The 24,049-nt window shown below is 42.8% G+C and overlaps 1 protein-coding gene across 1 annotated transcript in view; it reads right to left on the bottom strand.

Moving 5' to 3' along the window:
• Positions 1-5,672: 5,672 nt before the first annotated feature.
• LOC139552777 (coronin-6-like) overlaps positions 5,673-24,049 on the bottom strand; it is a 35,573-nt gene continuing 17,196 nt past the window's right edge. Inside the window, exons 4-11 of the mRNA XM_071364816.1 lie at positions 20,502-20,631; positions 20,090-20,268; positions 16,787-16,906; positions 16,407-16,511; positions 15,616-15,761; positions 11,568-11,625; positions 11,074-11,304; positions 5,673-7,212 (exon numbers count right to left, since the gene is read on the bottom strand). Coding sequence (XP_071220917.1) covers positions 7,090-7,212; positions 11,074-11,304; positions 11,568-11,625; positions 15,616-15,761; positions 16,407-16,511; positions 16,787-16,906; positions 20,090-20,268; positions 20,502-20,631 — 1,092 coding nt within the window. The 3' untranslated portion in view covers positions 5,673-7,089. The remainder of the gene's footprint in view (positions 7,213-11,073; positions 11,305-11,567; positions 11,626-15,615; positions 15,762-16,406; positions 16,512-16,786; positions 16,907-20,089; positions 20,269-20,501; positions 20,632-24,049) is intronic.

Below are 24,049 nucleotides of genomic sequence, written 5' to 3'. Positions count from 1 at the left end.
AGCCAGTTTCATCATAGCGCTTGATGGTTTTTGCCACTGAACTTGAAGAAACGTTCAAAGTTCTTGAAATGTTCCGCATCGACTGACCTTCATGTCTTAAAGTAATGATGGACTGTTGATTCTCTTTGCTTATTTGAGCTGTTCTTGACATAATATGGACTTTGTCTTTTACCAAATAAGGCTATTTTTTGGATACCACCACTACCTTCTCACAACACAACTGATTGGCTCAAACACATTAAAAAGGAAAGAAATTCTCCAAATTAACATTTAACAAGGCATACCTGTTAATTGAAATGCATTCCAGGTGACTACCTCATGAAGCTGGTGGAGAGAATGCCAAGAGTGTACGAAGCTGTCATCAAGGCAAAGGGTGACTTTGTTGAAGAATCTCAAATATAAAATATATTTAGATTTTTTAAAGACTTTTTTGGTTACTACATGATTCCATATGTGTTATTTCATAGTTTTGATGTCTTCACTATTATTCTACAATGTATAAAATAGTCAAAATAAAGAAAAACCCTGGAATGAGTAGGTGTGTTCCAACTTTTGACTGTTACTGTAGATATATAGATACAGTATATAGATGTCCTAGCTTACCTCTTTTAGGAAATACATTCAATGCAGTATTAGCCTGATATTTAGCTAATTAATGATGGGTTAATATGCATAAGCTTCAAACTTAGCCTCTGTCTTCACTCTTGCGCAATAGGCACTTGCTCTCCGCTGGCTTCTCTCCTTAGCTCTTGTGGAGTCCCAGGAAAAGCTACACTAGAATAGCTTGTTGGACTTTTTTATTCTTCTTGCATTTCTCATACTAATAGAAAGAGGGAAGCAATCCTGCTCTTGTGTTAAATACAGCAGCCAAAAGAGCTGGCGGGGAGTTTGAAAGAAGAGAACACGCGATGGCGATAGTCTATAGCAGTTATTTATTCCGACCCATAATGATTCATTCTCGTTGAATAGAAGTGAAAGCCGTCTGCATCTAATTTAGTACTATATTATTCAAGCATGTCATTACAATGATGAAGATTAGGATAACAAAGGGTATTCTATTTACAGTTGAAGTCGGAGGTTTACATACACTTAGGTTGGAATCATTAAAACTAGTTTTTCAACCACTCCACAAATTTCTTGTAAACAAACTGTAGCTTTGGGAAGTCGGTTAGGACATCTACTGTGTGCATGATAGAAGTAATTTTTCCAACAATTGTTTACAGACAGATTATTTCACTTATAATTCACTGTCTCACAATTCCAGTGGGTCAGAAGTTTACATACACTAAGTTGACTGCCTTTAAAACCTGCCTTTAAAACCATTTAATCACTTTTGCATGAAATGCGTGCCCAGAGTAAACTGCCTGCTACTCTGTCCCAGATGCTAATATATGCATAGTATTAGTAGTATTGGATAAAAAACACTCTGAAGTTTCTAAAACTGTTTTAATGATGTCTGTGAGTATAACAGAACTCATATGGCAGGCGAAAACCTGAGAAAAATCCAACAAGGAAGTGGGAAATCTGAGGTTTGTAGTTTTTCAAAGCTTGGCCTACCGAATACACAGTGTCTATGGGGTTAAGTTGCACTTCCTAAGGCTTCCACTAGATGTCAACCGTCTTTAGAAACTCGTTTCAGGCTTCTGCTATAAAGGAGGGGCTCATGAGACCTGTTTGAGTCAGTGGTCTGCCAGAGTGTCTCGGGCTCGTGACGCGCGCTCCCGACAGAGTTGCTACAGACAATGGAATTCTCCAGTTGGAAAATTATTGATGATTTATGTTAAAAACATCCTAAAGATTGATTCCATACATCGTTTGATATGTTTCTACGACCTGTAATGGAACTTTTCGAGTTTTTGTCTGGACCTAGTGCTCATGAAGATGGATTACTGGGCTGAACACGCTAACAACTAGTGGCTATTTGGACATAAATTATGGACTTTATGGAACTTTATGGAACAAATCAGTCATTTATTGTCGAACTGGGATTCCTGGGAGTGCATTCTGATGGAGATCATCAAAGGTAAGTTAATATTTATCATGTTATTTCTAACTTCTGTTGACTACAACATGGCGGAAATTTCTTTGGCTGGATTGGGCTCTGAGCGCCGTACTCAGATTATGCTTTTTCCGTAAAGTTTTTTTGAAATCTGACACAGCGGTTGCATTAAGGAGAAGTCTATCTTTAATTCTGTGAATAACACTTGTATCTTTTATCGATGTTTATTATGAGGATTTCTGGGATTTCTGTGGCTATCTGCAAGATCACTGGATGTTTTGGAATCAAAACATTACTGCACGTAACGCGCCAATGTAAACTGAGATTTTTGGATATAAATATGCACATTATGGAACAAAACATACATGTATTGTGTAACATGATGTCCTATGAGTGTCATCTGATGAAGATCATCAAAGGTTAGTGATTAATTGTATCTATATTTCTGCTTATTGTGACTCCTATCTTTGTCTGGAAAAATGGCTGTGTGTTTTTTTGACTTGGCTCTGAACTAACATAATCATATGTTGTGCTTTCGCTGTAAAGCCTTTTTGAAATCGGACACGATGGGTATATTAACAAGATGTTTATCTTTCATGTGCTGCATTGGACTTGTTCATGTGTGAAAGTTACATATTTCAAAAAAATATTTTTGAATTTCCCACGCTGCCTTTTCAGCGGAATGTTGTCGAGGGATTCCACTAGCGGAACGCCTGCGCTAGAAAGGTTAAACGGCTTGGAAAATTCCCGAAAATTATGTCATGGCTTTAGAAGTTTCTGATAGGCTAATTGACATCATTTGAGTCAATTGGAGGTGTACCTGTGGATGTATTTCGAGGCCTACCTTCAAACTCAGTGCCTCTTTGCTTGACATCATGGGAAAATAAAAATAAATCAGCCAAGACCTCAGAAAAAAAATTGTAGACCTCCACAAGTCTGGTTCATCCTTGGGAGCAATTTCCAAACGCATGAAGGTACCACGTTCATCTGTACAAACAATAGTACACAAGTATAAACACCATGGGACCACGTAGCTGTCATACCGCTCAGGAAGGGGACGCGTTCTGTCTCCTAGAGATTAACGTACTTTGGTGCGAAAAGTACAAATCAATCCTAGAACAACAGCAAAGGACCTTGTGAAGATGCTGGAGGAAACAGGTACAAAAGTATCTATATCCACAGTAAAACGAGTCCTATATCAACATAACCTGAAAGGCCACTCAGCAAGGAAGAAGCCACAGCTCCAAAACCGCCATAAAAAAGCCGGACTACAGTTTGCAACTGCAAATGGGCACAACGATCATATTTGGTTTAGAAATGTCCTCTGGTCTGATGAAACAAAAATAGAACTGTTTGGTCATAATGACCATCGTTATGTTTGGAGGAAAAAGGGGGATGCTTGCAAGCCGAAGAACACCATCCCAACCGTGAAGCACAGGGGTGGCAGCATCATGTTGTGGGGGTGCTTTGCTGCAGGAGGGTCTGGTGCACTTAACAAAATAGATGGCATCATGGGGAAGGAAAATTATGTGGATATATTGAAGCAACATCTCAAGACATCAGTCAGGAAGTTAAAGCTTGGTCGCAAATGGGTCTTCCAAATGGACAATGACCCCAAGCATACTTCCGAAGTTGTAGCAAAATGGCTTAAGGACAACAAAGTCAAGGTATTGGAGTGGCCATCACCAATCCCTGACCTCCATCCTATACAAAATGTGTGGGCAGAACTGAAAAAGCTTGTGCGAGCAAGGAGACCTACAAACCTGACTCAGTTACACCAGATCTATCAGGAGGAATGGGCCAAAATTCACCCAACTTATTGTGGGAAGCTTGTGGAAGGCTACCCACCTTTGACCCAAGTTAAACAAGTTAAAGGCAATGCTACCAAATACTAATTGACTGTATGTATACTTCTGACACACTAGGAATGTGATGAAAGAAATAAAAGCTGAAATAAATCATTCTCTCTACTATTATTCTGACATTTCACATTCTTAAAATAAAGTGGTGATCCAAACTGACCTAAAACAGAGCATTTTTACTAGGATTAAATGTCAGGAATATGAAAAACTGAGTTTAAATGTATTTGGCTAAGGTGAATGTAAACTTCCGACTTCAACTGTAACTGTGGAGAGCAAGGAAGGAATGAAGCAACACAGGAGGTAATATGCACGTCGCATAACATTAGGGGGAATATTATGAAAGGCAGGCTAATAACATTAGGGGGAATATTATGAAAGGCAGGCTAATAACATTAGGGGAAATATTATGAAAGGCAGGCTAATAACATTAGGGGGAATATTATGAAAGGCAGGCTAATAACATTAGGGGGAATATTATGAAAGGCAGGCTAATAACATTAGGGGGAATATTATGAAAGGCAGGCTAATAACATTAGGGGGAATATTATGAAAGGCAGGCTAATAACATTAGGGGAAATATTATGAAAAGCAGGCTAATAACGGTAGGGGAAATATTATGAAAGGCTTGCTAATAACATTAGGGGAAATATTATGAAAGTCAGGCTAATAACGTTAGTGGAAATATTATGAAAGGCAGGCTAATGCATCAGCCTACTAATTATAAAAATGTAAAATATGCCTTATTATATATTTTTTTAAATATCAAATTGTAGGCTGTGTGTCCTGCACCAGCATCGCATCTTCTCTCCCAGCTTCATAGTTTGAACGAGGTGCGTAATTCCAGTCCATATAATACAGTATAATACAATACAGTACTGTAATATAGCTCCCAGTCAAAAATATTACTGGAGCTTGTTTCATTTATTTACCCAAGAGAGAATAATTGTAGGTTTTTCTTTGGTGCCGTAGCCTATGATACTGTATGTATTGGATAACGGCACAATCATTTAAGATTTTTTGGGATTGGGCTCATTAAATATCTTTACTGTAGGGCTCATTAAATGTCTTTACTGTAGGGCTCATTAAATGTCTTTAATGTAGGGCTCATTAAATGTCTTTAATGTAGTGCTCATTAAATGTCTTTAATGTAGGGCTCATTAAATGTCTTTAATGTAGGGCTCATTAAATGTCTTTACTGTAGGGCTCATTAAATATCTTCAATGTAGGGCTCATTAAATGTCTTTACTGTAGGGCTCATTAAATGTCTTTAATGTAGGGCTCATTAAATGTCTTTAATGTAGGGCTCATTAAATGTCTTTAATGTAGGGCTCATTAAATGTCTTCAATGTAGGGCTCATTAAATGTCTTCAATGTAGGGCTCATTAAATGTCTTCAATGTAGGGCTCATTAAATGTCTTCAACGTAGGGCTCATTAAATATCTTCAATGTAGGGCTCATTAAATGTCTTTAATGTAGGGCTCATTAAATGTCTTTAATGTAGGGCTCATTAAATGTCTTTACTGTAGGGCTCATTAAATATCTTCAATGTAGGGCTCATTAAATGTCTTTAATGTAGGGCTCATTAAATGTCTGTAATGTAGGGCTCATTAAATGTCTGTAATGTAGGGCTCATTAAATGTCTTCCATGTAGGGCTCATTAAATGTCTTTCATGTAGGGCTCATTTGGCTCAGGTAGCATCAGGCTTGAATGTTAATTCCGATCAAAGTTGAAGTCAAATCCAGAGTTATTTATATGCTTTTGTATGCTTTAGAATTACACTTACGGTTTTGGTGGGAAATAACAGGTTACACAGGAAAAAGAGTGATTTATTCTCAGGATGGAACATTTGTAAAACACCGGGAAAACATGACATAAAAAATAAAAGCAGCTCCATGACACAAGACAAGGAAAAGGTTAGTCCAACCAGTTTTAAAAAAAAAGATTGTTTTAATTGATGTCATCACGTGTCTCATGTATAATCATTTACAGAACACACTAAAGTCTTCTTAGATTAGATTTTTCTTCACAAATGTGGGTATTTTTTAAAACTTTTTTCCCTCCCACCTTTTTTGCTTTATCGCACTATTTACATTTTGAGAAGGTTGCCTGAGATCCAGGTATGGTTATTACTGAGTGTTGGTTGGTGATGGATGGATAGGGATGGGGTCAGTGTGTGTGTGTAGCGTATGATACTGTTTGTATTGGATAACGACACAATCATTTGGGCTTTTTTGGGCTTGGGCTCATAAAATGTCTTTAATGTAGTGTGTGTGTGTAGTCTATGAGTGTGTGTGTGTGTAGTCTATGAGTGTGTGTGTGTGTGTGTGTGTGTGTGTGTAGCCTATGCGTGTGTGTGTGTGTGTGTGTGTGTGTGTGTGTGTGTGTGTGTGTGTGTGTGCGTGTGGGTAGTCTATGTGTGCATGTATGTGCGTGTGTGTGTGTGTGTGTGTGCGTGCGTGTGTGTGTGTGTGTGTAGTCTATGAGTGTGTGTGTGTAGTCTATGTGTGCGTGTGTGCGTGCGTGTGTGCGTGTGTGTGCGTAGTCTAAGAGTGTGTGTGTGCGATCCAATTTCCAGACGCACCTAGAGAGAGAGATCTTTCGGTAAAACCTATCCACAGGAACTCCTTCAATCAGACCTGTAAGACTATTTAGAACTGTAAGTTAATACAAACTCACAACTAGGTTTTCAAAATTCCATCTCTTTCTCTCTCTAGGTACTGAGCATTGGTTGTGTGTGTGTGTGTGTGTGTGTGTGTGTGTGTGTGTGTGTGTGTGTGTGTGTGTGTGTGTGTGTGTGTGTGTGTGTGTGTGTGTGTGTGTGTGTGTGTGTGTGTGTGTGTGTGTGTGTGTGTGTGTGTGTGTGTGTGTGTGTTTGGGGGGTGGGGGTTATATGTGTTTGAAGTAATGGGTTTTTGGGGTTGCTTTGGAATTTATTCAAAGGCAGGTTGCAGAGCTGCGAACTGCACGAACGACAATGCGCCTTTTAAAAGACAATTTCACAGTTGTTCACGGAGATCACATTCATGGTATAGACCCGCGGATTTCAGCTCAATCGTAAATTACCTTTAAAAGTCAAGTGCAATGTGCTTGTTGCCAACAGCTTTGATTGAATGTTGGCCTGGCTGTGTATGTAAGGGGTGTGGGGGTGTGGCGGTATATGTAAATAGTGGAATTGTGTGTGTGGGCTGTTACAGAGTGTTGTCGTGGTGTATGTGTGTGTGTGTGTATTAGGCTGTGCCGTTGGTGTACTTGGAGAGTTTATTCTCCATGTCACAGATTCTCTTCTCCTGAGACAGAACAGTTGCCTTGAGATTCTGAACTTCTTCCAACAACCGCTCTACCAACTGAGGCTGGAGAGAGGGAAGGGGGAGAGGTAGGGAAGGAGGGGTAAGGGAGGGGCAGAGCGGGGTAAGAGGAAGGTAGGAAGGGAGGAGATGGAAAGGTAGGAGATGGAAAGGAAGGAAGAAAAAAGGAAAAAGAGGAAAGATAGGTCAGGGACAGGCAACTACAGGAAAACAACAGGAAAACAACAGGCAGGTAGAGGAAAACAACAGGCAGGTAGAGGAAAACAACAGGCAGCTACAGGAAAACAACAGGCAGCTACAGGAAAACAACAGGCAGCTACAGGAAAACAACAGGCAGCTAGAGGAAACAACAGGCAGCTACAGGAAGACAACAGACAGCTAGAGGAAAACAACAGGCAGCTACAGGAAAACAACAGGAAAACAACAGGCAGCTACAGGAAACAACAGGAAAACAACAGGCAGCTACAGGAAACAACAGGAAAACAACAGGCAGCTACAGGAAAACAACAGGCAGCTACAGGAAAAAAACAGGAAAACAACAGGAAAACAACAGGCAGCTAGAGGAAAACAACAGGAAAACAACAGGAAAATGACAGGAAAACAACAGGCAGCTACAGGAAAACAACAGGAAAACAACATGCAGCTAGACGAAAACAATAGGAAAACAACAGGCAGCTACAGGAAAACAACAGGAAAACAACAGGAGCTGTAGGAAAACAACAGGAAAAAAACAGGAAAACAACAGGCAGCTAGAGGAAAACATCAAGAAAACAACAGACAGCTAGAGGAAAACAACAGGAAAACAACAGGCAGCTACAGGAAAACAACAGGCAGCTACAGGAAAACAACAGGCAGCTACAGGAAAACAACAGGCAGCTACAGGAAAACAACAGGTAGCTACAGGAAAACAACAGGCAGCTAGAGGAAAACAACATGCATTTACAGGAAAACAACAGGTAGCTACAGGAAAACAACAGGCAGCTAGAGGAAAACAACATGCATTTACAGGAAAAGAACAGGAAAACAATAAGCAGCTACAGGAAAACAACAGCCAGCTACAGGAAAACAACATGCATTTACAGGAAAAGAACAGGAAAACAATAAGCAGCTACAGGAAAACAACAGACAGCTAGGGGAAAACAACAGGAAAACAACAGGCAGCTACAGGAAGACAACAGACAGCTACAGGAAAACAACAAGAAAACAACAGGAAAACAACAGGTAGCTAGAAGAAAACAACAGGAAAACAATAGGCAGCTACAAAAAATAAACAGGCAGCTGTAGGAAAACAACAGGAAAACAACAGGCAGCTAGAGGAAAACAACAGGAAAACAACAGGCAGCTACAAGAAAGGAAAACAACAGGAAAACAACAGGCAGCTACAAGAAAGCAAAACAACAGGAAAACAACAGGCAGCTAGAGGAAAACAACAGGCAGGTACAGGAAAACAACAGGAAAACAACAGACAGCTACAGGAAAACAACAGACAGCTAGAGGAAAACAACAAGAAAACAACAGGAAAACAACAGGTAGCTAGAAGAAAACAACAGGAAAACAATAGGCAGCTACAGGAAAACAACAGGAAAACAACATGCAGCTACAAGAAAACAACAGGAAAACAACAGGCAGCTACAGGAAAACAACAGGAAAACAACAGCCAGCTAGATGAAAACAACAGGAAAACAATAGGCAGCTACAGGAAAACAACAGGAAAACAACAGGCAGCTACAGGAAAACAACAGGAAAACAACAGCCAGCTAGATGAAAACAACAGGAAAACAACAGGCAGCTACAGGAAGACAACAGGAAAACAACAGGCAGCTACAGGAAAACAACAGGCAGCTACAGGAAAACAACAGGAAAACAACAGCCAGCTAGATGAAAACAACAGGGAAAACAACAGGCAGCTACAAGAAAGGAAAACAACAGGAAAACCACAGGCAGCTACAGGGAAACAACAGGCAGCTAGAGGAAAACAACAGGCAGCTTGAGAAAAACAACAGGAAAACAACAGGCAGCTAGAGGAAAACAACAGGAAAACAACAGGCAGCTACAGGAAAACAACAGGCAGCTAGAGGAAAAAAACAGGAAAACAACAGGCAGCTACAGAAAAAAAACAGGAAAACAACAGGCAGCTAGAGGAAAACAACAGGAAAACAACAGGCAGCTACAGAAAAAAAACAGGAAAACAACAGGCAGCTAGAGGAAAACAACAGGCAGCTAGAGGAAAACAACAGGAAAACAACAGGCAGCTAGAGGAAAACAACAGGAAAACAACAGGCAGCTAGAGGAAAACAACATGCAGCTGCCGGAAAACAACAGGCAGCTACAGGAAAACAACAGGCAGCTAGAGGAAAACAACAGGAAAACAACAGGCAGCTAGAGGAAAACAACAGGAAAACAACAGGCAGCTACAGGAAAACAACAGGAAAACAACAGGCAGCTACAGGAAAACAACAGGCAGATACATGAAAACAACAAAACAACAGGCAGCTACAGGAAAACAACAGGAAAACAACAGGCAGCTACAGGAAAACAACAGGAAAACAACAGGCAGCTACAAGAAAGGAAAACAACAGGAAAACCACAGGCAGCTACAGGGAAACAACAGGCAGCTAGAGGAAAACAACAGGCAGCTTGAGAAAAACAACAGGAAAACAACAGGCAGCTAGAGGAAAACAACAGGAAAACAACAGGCAGCTACAGGAAAACAACAGGCAGCTAGAGGAAAAAAACAGGAAAACAACAGGCAGCTACAGAAAAAAAACAGGAAAACAACAGGCAGCTAGAGGAAAACAACAGGAAAACAACAGGCAGCTACAGAAAAAAAACAGGAAAACAACAGGCAGCTAGAGGAAAACAACAGGCAGCTAGAGGAAAACAACAGGAAAACAACAGGCAGCTAGAGGAAAACAACAGGAAAACAACAGGCAGCTAGAGGAAAACAACATGCAGCTGCCGGAAAACAACAGGCAGCTACAGGAAAACAACAGGCAGCTAGAGGAAAACAACAGGAAAACAACAGGCAGCTAGAGGAAAACAACAGGAAAACAACAGGCAGCTACAGGAAAACAACAGGAAAACAACAGGCAGCTACAGGAAAACAACAGGCAGATACATGAAAACAACAAAACAACAGGCAGCTACAGGAAAACAACAGGAAAACAACAGGCAGCTACAGGAAAACAACAGGAAAACAACAGGCAGCTAGAGGAAAACAACAGGCAGATACAGGAAAACAACAGGCAGCTACAGGAAAACAACAGGCAGCTACAGGAAAACAACAGGCAGCTAGAGGAAAACAACAGGCAGGTAGAGGAAAACAACAGGCAGCTAGAGGAAAACAACAGGAAAACAACAGGCAGCTACAGGAAAACAACAGGAAAACAACAGGCAGCTAGAGGAAAACAACAGGCAGATACATGAAAACAACAAAACAACAGGCAGCTACAGGAAAACAACAGGAAAACAACAGGCAGCTACAGGAAAACAACAGGAAAACAACAGGCAGCTAGAGGAAAACAACAGGCAGATACAGGAAAACAACAGGCAGCTACAGGAAAACAACAGGCAGCTACAGGAAAACAACAGGCAGCTACAGGAAAACAACAGGCAGCTAGAGGAAAACAACAGGAAAATAATAGTCGTCAGAATTTCTAAAGATCAGAATAAGGCCTAATGATAGAGAAGAAATTAGAGAGAGAGGGAGAGGAGACATTGGAGAATGAGGGTTGATAAAGGGGTGATTATATACATAGTGACTCACAGGCAGGTTGGTGGTTAGGGTCAGACAGACAGACAGACAGACAGACAGACAGACAGACAGACAGACAGACAGACAGACAGACAGACAGACAGACAGACAGACAGACAGACAGACAGACAGACAGAGAGAGTGTGACTCACAGGCAGGTTGGCTGATCCGTCGCAGGAGGACATGCTGCGTCTGGTGGTGGGTCTGGAGTCCAGAACGTTCTTCTTGGCCACTTTGAGTTCGCGGCTCTTAGGGGGAACATAGCCATCTCTCAAGGACTGGAGGATGGGGTCCTCGTCTCGCCCCTCCAGCCACTCCTCTGGCTCCAGAGCCGGGTCTGAACCCGCTGTGTCTGGGTACAGGTCATCCTGAAACAGGTCTGACTGGAGGGAGGAGGAGGAGAGGGGGAGAGAGAGGGAAGGTAAGGATGGAGGGGGGAAAGAGAGAGGGAGAGCGAGGGAGGAGGGAGAGATGGAGGATGGGGAGAGAGAGGGAGGAGGGGAGAGAGAGAGGGGGTAGGGGTAGGAATGGGAGAGAGAGAGAGTGATGTGGAGGAGAGGGGGAAGAGAGGGAGGGAACGTTTTAACAAGCTGTAAATATAGGGAGGGAGAGGGGGAGAGGGAAAGAGATAGAGATATAGGCTTACCTTTCTAGGTACTGTCATGGCGATGGGCTCACACTTCTTGTCATGAAGCTTATATAACCTGGAGAACAGGGTTGGAGTCAGAGAACAGCCACAACAAATACTCTCACATTACCCTGCTCAGCTAAGCCTACGCATGTTTGTATTTGTTTTTATTATGGATCACCATTCGTTCTTGCCAAGGCAGCAGCTACTCTTCCTGGGGTTTATTATGGATCCCCATTCGTTCCTGCCAAGGCAGCAGCTACTCTTCCTGGGGTTTATTATGGATCCCCATTCGTTCCTGCCAAGGCAGCAGCTACTCTTCCTGGGGTTTATTATGGATCCCCATTCGTTCCTGCCAAGGCAGCAGCTACTCTTCCTGGGGTTTATTATGGATCCCCATTCGTTCCTGCCAAGACAGCAGCTACTCTTCCTGGGGTTTATTATGGATCCCCATTCGTTCCTGCCAAGGCAGCAGCTACTCTTCCTGGGGTTTATTATGGATCCCCATTAGTTCCTGCCAAAGCAGCAGCTACTCTCCCTGGGGTCCAGCAAAATGAAGGCAGTTATACAATTAAAAAAACGAATTATACAGTATATAAGAATATATCACTATGTTGCCAAAAAAGTTCAAGACTGTTATTGTTTCCCTTCAATAAAATGCATTCAAAACTACTTTCTGCACATTTCTGCTACTTTCTTAGGCTATACAAGTGTTATCTCTTGCTAAAAAAAATATGTTTACACCTATGCAGTACATTTAGCAATAATAATAATAAACCTCTACTTTAGTAAAGAAAACAGTTATGACAGGTGTGTTGTAATAGAAATGAGTGGTGTCCACTGATTAAATGCAGTCTTTCTGCATTGTGACGAGGGAAACCCCAGATATTCACAAGGTTTGTGATGAATGACAGGTTGTTTCTTCATGCAAAATAGATTTGGGGTTTAAAGTTCAATTAAGCTGCTTTATTTTAGGGGTTTAGTGAAGGTGGGTAATTTTTGACCCTTAGGACAAGGAGAGTATACAGAATGATAAGACTACACAAGGGTTAAAATCACATTTTTACTGCTTGCATCAGTTACTTGATGTAGAATAGTTCCATGTAATTATGGCTCTATGTAGTACTGTGCGCCTCCCATAGTCTGTTCTGGACGTGGGGACTGTGAAGAGACCTCTGGTGGCATGTCTTGTGGGGTATGCATGGGTGTCTGAGCTGTGCACCAGTAGTTCAAACAGACAGCTCGGTGCATTCAACATGTCAATACCACTCACAAATACAAGTAGTGATGAAGTCAATCTCTCCTCCACTTTGACCCAGGAGAGATGGACATGCATATTACTAATGTTAGCTCTCTGTGTACATCCAAGGGCCAGCCGTGCTGCCCTGTTCTGAGCCAATTGCAATTTTCCTAAGTCCCTTTTTGTGGCACCTGACCACACGACTGAACAGTAGTAGCAGAATTACTTTTGCTTTCCTCCAGGCCTGAGAGCACATACTTTCTTGTAGGCTTAGATTGAAGATGTGGCAAATAGGAGAGGCAATATCGTCCGCTATTATCCTCAGTAGTTTTCCATCCAAGTTGTCAGACTAATCTTGCCAATGAAAAAATCATCAAAGTAGTTGGCAATATCAGTCGGTTTTGTGAGGAATCTGATTCAATGAATGATGGAGCTGAGTTTGACTTTTTCCCCAAAATTTCATTGAAGGAGCTCCAAAGCTTTTTACTATAATTCTTTATGTCATTTATCTTTGTTTCATAGTGTAGTTTCTTCTTTTTGTTCAGTTTAGTCACATCATTTCTCAATACGTTTGCCAATCGGTTGTGCAGCCAGACTTATTTGCCATTCCTTTACCTCATCCCTCTCAAACCTAAAATTTTTTCAATTCCTCATCAATCCACTGGGATTTAGCTGTTTTTAAAGTCATTTTTTAAAAAGTATTATTTATTGAACCTTTATTTAACTAGGCTGTCAGTTAATAAGAACAAATTCTTATTTACAATGACGGCCTTGGAACAGTGGGTTAACTGCTTTGTTCAGGGGGCAGAACGACAGATTTTTACCTTGTCAGCTCGAGGATTCGATCAGGTGTCATTATAAGGATCGGACCAAGGCGCAGCGTTATATGCGTACATTCTTATTTATTAAAAGAATGAACACTGAACAAACTAACAAAATAACAAAAATGAAACGTGAAGCTATACAAACGAGTGTTGACAGGCAACTACACATAGAACAAGATCCCACGACAGAAAGTGGGAAACAGGGCTGCCTAAATATGATCCCCAATCAGAGACAACGATAAACAACTGCCTCTGATTGGGAACCATATCAGGCCAACATAGAAATACAAAACCCCTAGACATACAAAGCCCTAGACATACAAAACCCTAGACATACAACATTAGAGTACCCACTCTAGTCACACCCTGACCTAACCAAAATATATAGAAAACAGAGATATCTAAGGTCAGGGCGTGACATAGGCAAGTCAGTTAAGAACAAATTCTTATTTTCAATGACGGCCTAGGCACAGTGGGTTAACTGCCTTGTTCAGGGGCAGAACGACCGATTTTTACCTTGTCAGCTCTGGGATTCGATCTTGCAACCTTTCGGTTACTAGTCCAACGCTCTTACCACTAGGCTACCTGCCGACCCAATGGGTGCATGCTTATTAATAACTCGAATAAGACATTTCATAAATGTATCAAGTGCAGCGTCTGGTTGCTCTTCATTACACACCACAGACCAAAACATATTCTTTACATCAACAACATAGTTTTCACTTGAAAACTTATTGCATGACCTCTTATACTATATTAGGTCCAGCCTTTGGAACTTTGGTTCTCCTAGATATGGCTATTATATTGTGATCACTACAATCCGATGGATCTGGATACTGCTTTAAAGCAAATATCTGCAGCATTAGTAAAGATGTGATCAATACATGTTGATCATTTCATTCCTGTGCTGTTTGTAACTACCCTGGTAGGTTGATTGATAACCTGAACCAGGTTGCAGACACTGGTTACAGTTTGAAGTTTTTTCTTGAGTGGGCAGCTTGATGACAGCCAGTCAATATGTAAATCACCCAGAAAATATAGCTCTCTGTTGATATCACATACATTATCAAGCATTTCACACATTATCCAGATACTGACTGTTAGCACTTGGTGTTCTATAGCAGCTTCCCATCAGAATGGGCTTTAGGTGAGGCAGATGAACCTGTAGCCATATTACTTCAACAGTATTTAACATTAGATCCTCTTTAAGTTTTACAGGAAGGTAGTTCTGAATATAAACAGTAACACCTCCACCATTGGCATTTCTGTCTTTTCTGTAGATCTTATAACCGTGTGTTGCTACCACTGTATCATCAAAGGTATTATCTAAGTGAGTGTCCGAGATAGAATATGAATGTCATCTAGCAAATTATTGATTTCATGAACTTTGCTTCTTAAGCTACATATGTTAACGTGGGCTATTTTGAGCACTTTTCTTCCGGGATGCTTGATTGTTTTCATTGCTTTGCTGGGAAGCTTATCAGAAGTAGACAGGCTCATGTTATTTATGTTAGTGCAGGGTGAGCTGCACACAGTGGACTTCCTACTAGGGCACACCACCTCAGTGCTAACAGTAGAACTCTGGTTCAAAGGCACATGATTACTGCATACAATAGCTGTAGGATCAGCAGAGGCATTCAGGGCAGTTAGAGGGACATAAATTAGGTTACTTACATTGTGTCTACCAACGCCCCTGGGATAATGTACATTTGCTGAAGCATTATGACAACTCAGCGTCACAATGGTAGGGATTATCTAAGCTGGACTTGGGTCATTGATAAGTCATTGTCTCAACTCAGCCTTATAATGCTGTGAAAGGATCCAGGAACCCAAATGATTTGGGTGGATCCCATCTTCCTTATAAAACTTGTTTTGTTTCCAAAAGGAATCGAAATTGCATTGCATATACCTGTGCGTAATGTCCATCCCTGATTGGGAGTGTGTGTGTGTGCGTGCGTCCGTGTGTGTCTGTGCGCGTGTGTGTGTGTGCGCAGTTTCCTACCTGGCGATCTCACACTTGCTGACGTCCACCCCTCTCTTAGGCATGAAGCCCATCCCCCTCTGAGGCTCCTTGCTGCTGAAGGTACTGAGGTAGTGGACATAGGGAGGCTCCTCTGTTATCTCAAAGTACCGGATACTACTGTCCCCCTAGAGAGGAGGGGAGGAGTGAGTAGAAGAGAGGGGAGGGGAGGGGAGGTTAGAGGAGGAAAGGAGAGGGGAGAAGAAGGGAGGGGAGAGGAGGAAAGGAGGAGGGGAGAGGAGGAAAGGAGAGGGGGAGAGGAAGGGGGGAGAGGAGGAAAGGAGAGGGGAGAAGAAGGGAGGGGAGAGGAGGAAAGGAGAGGGGGAGAGGAAGAAAGGAGAGGGGGAGAGGAGGAAAGGAGAGGGGAGAAGAAGGGAGGGGAGAGGAGGAAAGGAGAGGGGAGAAGAAGGGAGGGGAGAGGAGGAAAGGAGGAGGGGATAGGAGGAAAGGAGAGGGGGAGAGGAAGAAATGAGAGGGGGAGAGGAGGAAAGGAGAGGGGAAAAGAAGGGAGGGGAGAGGAGGAAAGGAGAGGGGGGGAGAGGAAGAAAGGAAAGGGGGAGAGGAGGAAAGGAGAGGGGGAGAGGGGGGAAGGGAGGGGAGAGGAGGAAAGAAGAGGGAGGGGAGAGAGGAGAGGAGAGAGAAGAGGAGGGGAGGAGAAGGGAGGGGAGGAAAGAAGAGGGGAGGGGAGGATTTACAGTAGTAGTATCAAGGTAATGGATAATACTGTTACTGTGTGTGTGTGTGTGTGTGTGTGTATGTGTGTGTGTTTATACCTTTCCGCAGAGGTAAACCATGTTGGTGTCTGGGTCGTAGTAAGGTAACAACACACCGTTACTTGTGTCCAACTCCAGCAGTGCAATAGGCTCCTCAAAACTTGTCTGGTAGGAACAGAGCAAAGAAGGACAAGATGAGAGAAGAGGGACGAGAGGAATTCATTGGACCGATGTTCACTGTCCTGACAAGAGGAATTACGAGTGAGGGTGCATGCATGTGTGTCATATGTGTCGACTGTGTGTGTGTGTGTGTGTGTGTGTGTGTGTGTGTGTGTGTGTGTGTGTGTGTGTGTGTGTGTGTGTGTGTGTGTGTGTGTGTGTGTGTGTGTGTGTGTGTGTGTGTGTGTGTGTGTGTGTGTGTATTTGTGTGTGTGTGTTACCGGGTCCCACAAGCCCAGCTCTCTCTGACTCATCCTGGTGAAGCCGGTAGTGAACAGGTTTCCGTCTCTGGTAAAGATGGCCCTCATCGGTCGGATCCCGTCGTGTGGAGCCATCCTCTCCTATTGGACCGAACGGACAAGACAGACATCACTAACAGAGTACAGAGCACCCATCAAGGTAGAAAGAGGGCCCATCATGGCTTTTGTGAAAGCACAAGCAGTCCCATTGAGGCTAGGCCTGCACGATTTGGACTAAATATCTACACTGAACAAAAATATAAATGCAACATGTAAAGTGTTGGTCCCATGTTTCATGAGCTGAAATAAAAGATTCCAGAAATGTTCTATATAAACAAAAAGCTTATTTATCTCAAATTTTGTGCACAAATTTGTTTACATTACTGTTAGTGAGCATTTCTCCTTTGCCAAGATAATCCCTCCACCTGACACTTGTGGCATATCTAGAGGCTGATTAAAAAGCATGATCATTACACAGGTGCACCTTGTACTGGGGACAATAAAAGGCCACATTAAAATGTGCAGTTATGTCACACAACACAATGCCACAGATGTCTCAAGTTTTGAGGAAGTGTGCAATTGGCATGCTGACTGCAGGAATGTCCACCAGAACTGTTGCCAGATAATTTAATGTTTGTTTCTCTACCATAAGCCGCCTCCCAACGTTGTTTTAGATAATTTGGCAGTACGTCCAACCGGCCTCACATTGCAGACCACGTGCAAACATGCCAGCCCAGGACCTCCACATCTGGCTTCTTCACCTGCCTTATCATCTGACACCAGCCACCCGGACAGCTAATGTAAATGTGCGTTTGCACAACTGAAAAAGTTCTGCACAAACTGTCAGAAACCATCTCAGGGAAGTTTTTTTGAGTGCTCGTCGTGTTCACCAGGGTCTTGACCTGACTGCAGTTTGGCGTCGTAACCGGCTTCAGTGGGCAAATGCTCACCCTCGATGGCCACTGTCACGCTGGAGAAGTGTGGTCTTCATGGATTAACCCCAGTTTCAACTGTACCGGGCAGATGGTAGACAGCGTAGCGTGTATGGCATTGTGTGGGCGAGAAGTTTGCTGATGTCAACGTTGTGAACAGAGGGCCCCACGGTGGCGGTGGGGTTATGGTATGGGCAGGCAGTCATAAGCTATGGACAACGAACACAATTGCATTTTATCGATGGCAATTTGAATGCACAGAGATACCGTGACGAGATCCTGAGGCCCATTGTTGTGCCTTTCATCTGCCGCCATCACCTCATTCAGCATGATAATGCACAGCCCCATGTCGCAAGTGTCTGTACGAAATTCCTGGAAGCTGAAAATGTCCCAGTTATTCCATGGCCTGCAGACATGTCACCTAATGAGCATGTTTGGGATGCTCTGGATCGACGTGTACGACAGAAGAGGAGGGACAACATTTCAAAGGCCACAACCAACAGCTGATAAACTCAATGTGAAGGAGATGTGTCGTGCTGTATGAGGCAAATGGTGGTTACACTAAATGCTTGTGTTCCTAGCTCCAACAATGCAGTAATATCTAACAGTACACACAAATCAACAAGTAAAAGAATGGAATGAAAAAATATACAAATATTAGATCGCGCAATGGAGTATAAATATTTATATATACACTACATGACCAAAAAGTATGTATATCGAACATCTCATTCCAAAATCATAGGCATTAATATGGAGTTGGTCCCCCCTTTGCTGCTATAACAGCCTCCACTCTTCTGGAAAGGCTTTCCACTAGATGTTGGAATATTGCAGCGGGAACTTTCTTCCATTCAGCCACAAGAGCATTAGTGTTGTCGGGCACTGATGTTCGGCGATTAGGCCTGGCTCGCAGTCGGTGTTCCAATTCATCCCAAAGGTGTTTGATGGGGTTGAGGTCACGGCTCTGTGCAAGCTAGTCAAGTTCTTCCACACCGATCTTGACAAACTATTTCTGTATGGACCTCGCTTCGTGCATGGGGGCATTGTCATGCTGAAACAGGAAAGAGCCTTCCCCAAACTGTTGCCACAAAGTTGGAAGCACAGAATCGTCTAGAATGTCTGCTGTAGCATTGACTGACGTTGCTACCAGAGGCAGTTTGGAACTCGGTAGTGAGTGTTGCAACTGAGGAAAGATGATTTTTACGAGCTACATGCTTCAGCACTCGGCGGTCCCGTTCTGAGAGCTTGTGTGGCCTACCACTTCGATGCTGAGCCGTTGTTGCCCCTAGACATTTCCACTTCACAATAACAACACTTACAGTTGACCGAGGCATCTACAGCAGGGAAAGAAATTGACGAACTGACTTGTAAAGGCGGTATCCTATGACGGTGCCACGTTGAAAGTCACTGAGCTCTTCAGTAAGGCCATTCTACTGACAATGTTTGTCCATGGAAATTGCATGGCTGTGTGCTCAATTTTATATACCTGTCAGCAACAGGTGTGGCTGAAATAGCCGAATGCACTAATTTGAAGGGGTGTCCACATACTTTTGTATATATAGTGTATATACTATACATTCATGTACATACTACCTAAATGGCTCGACCAACCAGTGCTCCCGCACATTGGCTAACCGGGCTATCTGCATTGTGTCCCACCACCCCCTGTTTTAACACTTCTGCTACTCTGTTCATCATATATGCACAGTCACTTTAACCATATCTACATGTACATACTACCTCAATCAGCCTGACTAACAGGTGTCTGTATATAGCCTTGCTACTCTTTTTTCAAATGTCTTTTTACTGTTGTTTTATTTCTTTACTTTTCTTTATTTTATTTCTTTACTTACCTACACACACACACACACACACACACACACACACACACACACACACACACACACACACACACACACACACACACACACACACACACACACCTCTTTTTTGTTCAGTGTAGTTGTCACCCAATGTCACTAGTTTGCGTTGCCTTATGTAAGGAAGTATGTTGTTTTACTTCACACACACACATGCACGCACGCACACACATACATGCCTGCACGGACACACACACACACACAATACAACAGTTTGCTGTTGTATATGTGCTGTTGCCAGTGTCTTCTGTCTGTGTTGTCCATTTTGTCTTCCATAGTTTTTTTGTTTTGTTATTATCCCCCGTCTCCACTGGAGGCCCTTTGCCATGCCGTCATTGTAAATAAGAATCACTCACTTTGAGTACAGAGACTAGGTCTGGGAAACTGTGACCTTTGACCTCTCTGCGACCACCTCTCTCTTACCCCGTCATCTTAATCTCTTCCCCTCCCAGCTCCCCCATTCACCAACTCACCGCGACCACCTCTCTCTTGCGGGGGTCACACACACGGAGGCGTCGGTCTTTACAGGTGGTGCAGAACAGACTGCCGTTACGGTTCCAGCTGACGTTGTAGATGAGGTCTGGGTGGTCGTCCATGGAGATGAGCGCCTCGCCAGTTCCCACGTTCCAGATTATTATCAGGTTATCACTGCCTGGGGGTAGGGAGGGAGGAGTAGGGTGAGAAAGTGTGTAAGTGAGTGCATGATTGTGTGTGTGTGTGTGTGTGTCTGTATCTGTCTGTCTGTCTGTCTGTCTGTCTGTCTGTCTGTCTGTCTGTCTGTCTGTCTGTCTGTCTGTCTGTCTGTCTGTCTGTCTGTCTGTCTGTGTGTGTGTGTGTGTGTGTGTGTGTGTGTGTGTGTGTGTGTGTGTGTGTGTCTGTGTGTACCTGCAGTGAGTAGTATATTGCGTGCGGTGGGGTGCCAGGTGACAATGCCGACGCGTTTGGAGTGTCCCTCCAGGACCACGATGGGCTCTGATATGGGCCGGGTCCCCATCTGGTCAGGGATCTGCCACACCTGCAGGGGGACACAATATAACTTAACAACTACAGGGGGACACTAAAAGACATTACACCTATAGAAGGACACAAAATAATGTTCCACCTAGAGGGGGGGAAAAAGCAACGTTACACCTATAGGTTGCACCTCCAACACTTGGTCACGTCATGCCATTGTTCTGAACTTTCTCAAGCCGTGTATCCGCCATAGTAGTGCCCAACAGTCAGGATAAGCCCGGTCATTTTGAATGGAGGCTAACAGAGGCTAACAGAGGCTAATGCAGGCTAACAGAGGCTAACGCAGGCTAACGGAGGCTAACGGAGGCTAACGCAGGCTAACGGAGGCTAACAGAGGCTAACGCAGGCTAACAGAGGCTAACGCAGGCTAACGGAGGCTAACGCAGGCTAACGCAGGCTAACAGAGGCTAACGCAGGCTAACGCAGGCTAACGGAGGCTAATGACTGTTTTGCCTGGAAATACAATAACTTTGCTAAAGTAGGCAAATATTTAGTAGGAAACAACTTTGCCCTCATTATCATGCCGTCAAATTTACTTCAGACAGATGGCAATGTTGTCATTAGCTAGCAATGTTTGTCAGAAATAGCTAGCTAATGTAAGCCTTGCTGGGAGCACGAACATCCGATTGGTCTCTCCTCAATCATAGCTAGCTAGCTAACGTTGTACTGCATCTAAAATCAATCTGGCAACATCACAATGGCAAAAGGTTTTCCTATAATTATCTGTCTCCTTTAGAAATGTTATTGTATTTCCAAGCCACAGTAATGCATTTTTGATGAAATATTCATCAGTGCCAATTGACAATGCATTGAATAGAATGCTCAGTCGGGCATCAGTCCTAAAACGATTGTTACAAACAATATTGTGACGAAACGTGCAAGCCATGAATAAGGGGACACAATACAATGTTACACCCACAGGAGGACACAATGGGTGTGTTTGTAAATTCAATCTGGAGTGCGCTCAGAGTGCGCTCTGGGTGTTCGCAAATTCAGAGCATTTGCTCTCATAGCGTTCAGAGGCAACACTGGACGCTCTGGCCGAGGAGTAGCGTTAATCCTAGCACGACAGTCAAGCACCCAAGCTAACTGGTTAACGTTGGCTAGCTATTTCCAGACACAAATGAGAGAACACCTCACTCTGACCATTTTACTCATCCTAGCAGAGCCGGTTAGGCTGTTTTCATGTTTTCCAGAGTGTTGATGACTGTAACTGTGCTGCTGGCAACAATTGAATTACTATTTTTTGGGGGCCGACATTTACTGGCACCGGCCATATTCAACGGGTGTTGAGCGTTCGTAAATGAATCAGTTATTCTGCGCTCCAGGCAGTTAGATGAGAGTGCTCTGAAATCGGAGTAGATAGCCAGAGTGAATATACAAACTTCACCCAACAATATAACATTACACGCCTAAAGGATGACACATAACAACGTTACACCCATAGAAATAGAATAACTAGAACGGTCTTGGACCCTCTAAGCCTGGCAATTTGACTGGTAGACTCATGGAGATATGCCATATCTATATTTATGTATGAGTTGACTCATAGCAGTGAGGAAGAGGCGGAGCGAAGAGGATCCCCTCCCGTCAAAATTTGTCTACGCGGGAATGTAGCGATAAGCAGATCACCTGCCTCCCCGCTATTTGGGACAACGTCTCCCATTGTTAAGGCGGAGATCATCTCGTCATTATATACAGTATCACGGGTACACATAATAATGTTAGACCTACAGGGGGACACATAATAATGTTACACCTACAGGGAGACACATAATAATGTTACACCTACAGGGGGACACATATTTATGTTACACCTACATGGGGACACATAATAATGTTACACCTACAGGGGGACACATAAGAATGTTACACCTACAGGGAGACACATAATAATGTTACACCTACAGTGAGACACATAATAATGTTACACCTACAGGGGGACACATAATAATGTTACACCTACAGGGAGACACATAATAATGTTACACCTACAGGGGGACACATAATAATGTTACACCTACAGGGGGACACATAATAATGTTACACCTACAGGGAGACACATAATAATGTTACACCTATAGAGGGACACATAATAATGTTACACCTACAGGGAGACACATAATAATGTTACACCTACAGGGGGACACATAATAATGTTACACCTACAGGGAGACACATAATAATGTTACACCTACAGGGGGACACATAATAATGTTACACCTACAGGGGGACACATAATAATGTTACACCTACAGGGGGACACATAATAATGTTACACCTACAGGGAGACACATAATAATGTTACACCTACTGGGGGACACATAATAATGTTACACCTACAGGGAGACACATAATAATGTTACACCTATAGAGGGACACATAATAATGTTACACCTACATGGGGACACATAATAATGTTACACCTACATGGGGACACATAATAATGTTACACCTACAGGGGGACACATAATAATGTTACACCTACAGGGGGACACATAATAATGTTACACCTACATGGGGACACATAATAATGTTACACCTACAGTGAGACACATAATAATGTTACACCTACAGGGGGACACATAATAATGTTACACCTACAGGGAGACACATAATAATGTTACACCTACAGGGGGACACATAATAATGTTACACCTACAGGGGGACACATAATAATGTTACACCTACAGGGAGACACATAATAATGTTACACCTATAGAGGGACACATAATAATGTTACACCTACATGGGGACACATAATAATGTTACACCTACAGGGAGACACATAATAATGTTACACCTACAGGGGGACACATAATAATGTTACACCTTCAGGGAGACACATAATAATGTTACACCTACAGGGAGACACATAATAATGTTACACCTACAGGGGGACACATAATAATGTTACACCTACAGGGGGACACATAATAATGTTACACCTACAGGGAGACACATAATAATGTTACACCTACAGGGAGACACATAATAATGTTACACCTACAGGGAGACGCATAATAATGTTACACCTACATGGGGACACATAATAATGTTACACCTACAGGGGGACACATAAGAATGTTACACCTACAGGGAGACACATAATAATGTTACACCTACAGTGAGACACATAATAATGTTACACCTACAGGGGGACACATAATAATGTTACACCTACAGGGAGACACATAATAATGTTACACCTACAGGGGGACACATAATAATGTTACACCTACAGGGGGACACATAATAATGTTACACCTACAGGGAGACACATAATAATGTTACACCTATAGAGGGACACATAATAATGTTACACCTACAGGGAGACACATAATAATGTTACACCTACAGGGGGACACATAATAATGTTACACCTACAGGGAGACACATAATAATGTTACACCTACAGG

This window comes from Salvelinus alpinus, chromosome 24 (assembly GCF_045679555.1).
Source record: "Salvelinus alpinus chromosome 24, SLU_Salpinus.1, whole genome shotgun sequence".
NCBI classification, from domain to species: Eukaryota; Metazoa; Chordata; class Actinopteri; order Salmoniformes; family Salmonidae; genus Salvelinus; species Salvelinus alpinus.
The sequence above is the reverse complement of the archived record's forward strand: the minus strand, read 5'-3'. Positions and strand labels throughout refer to the sequence as shown.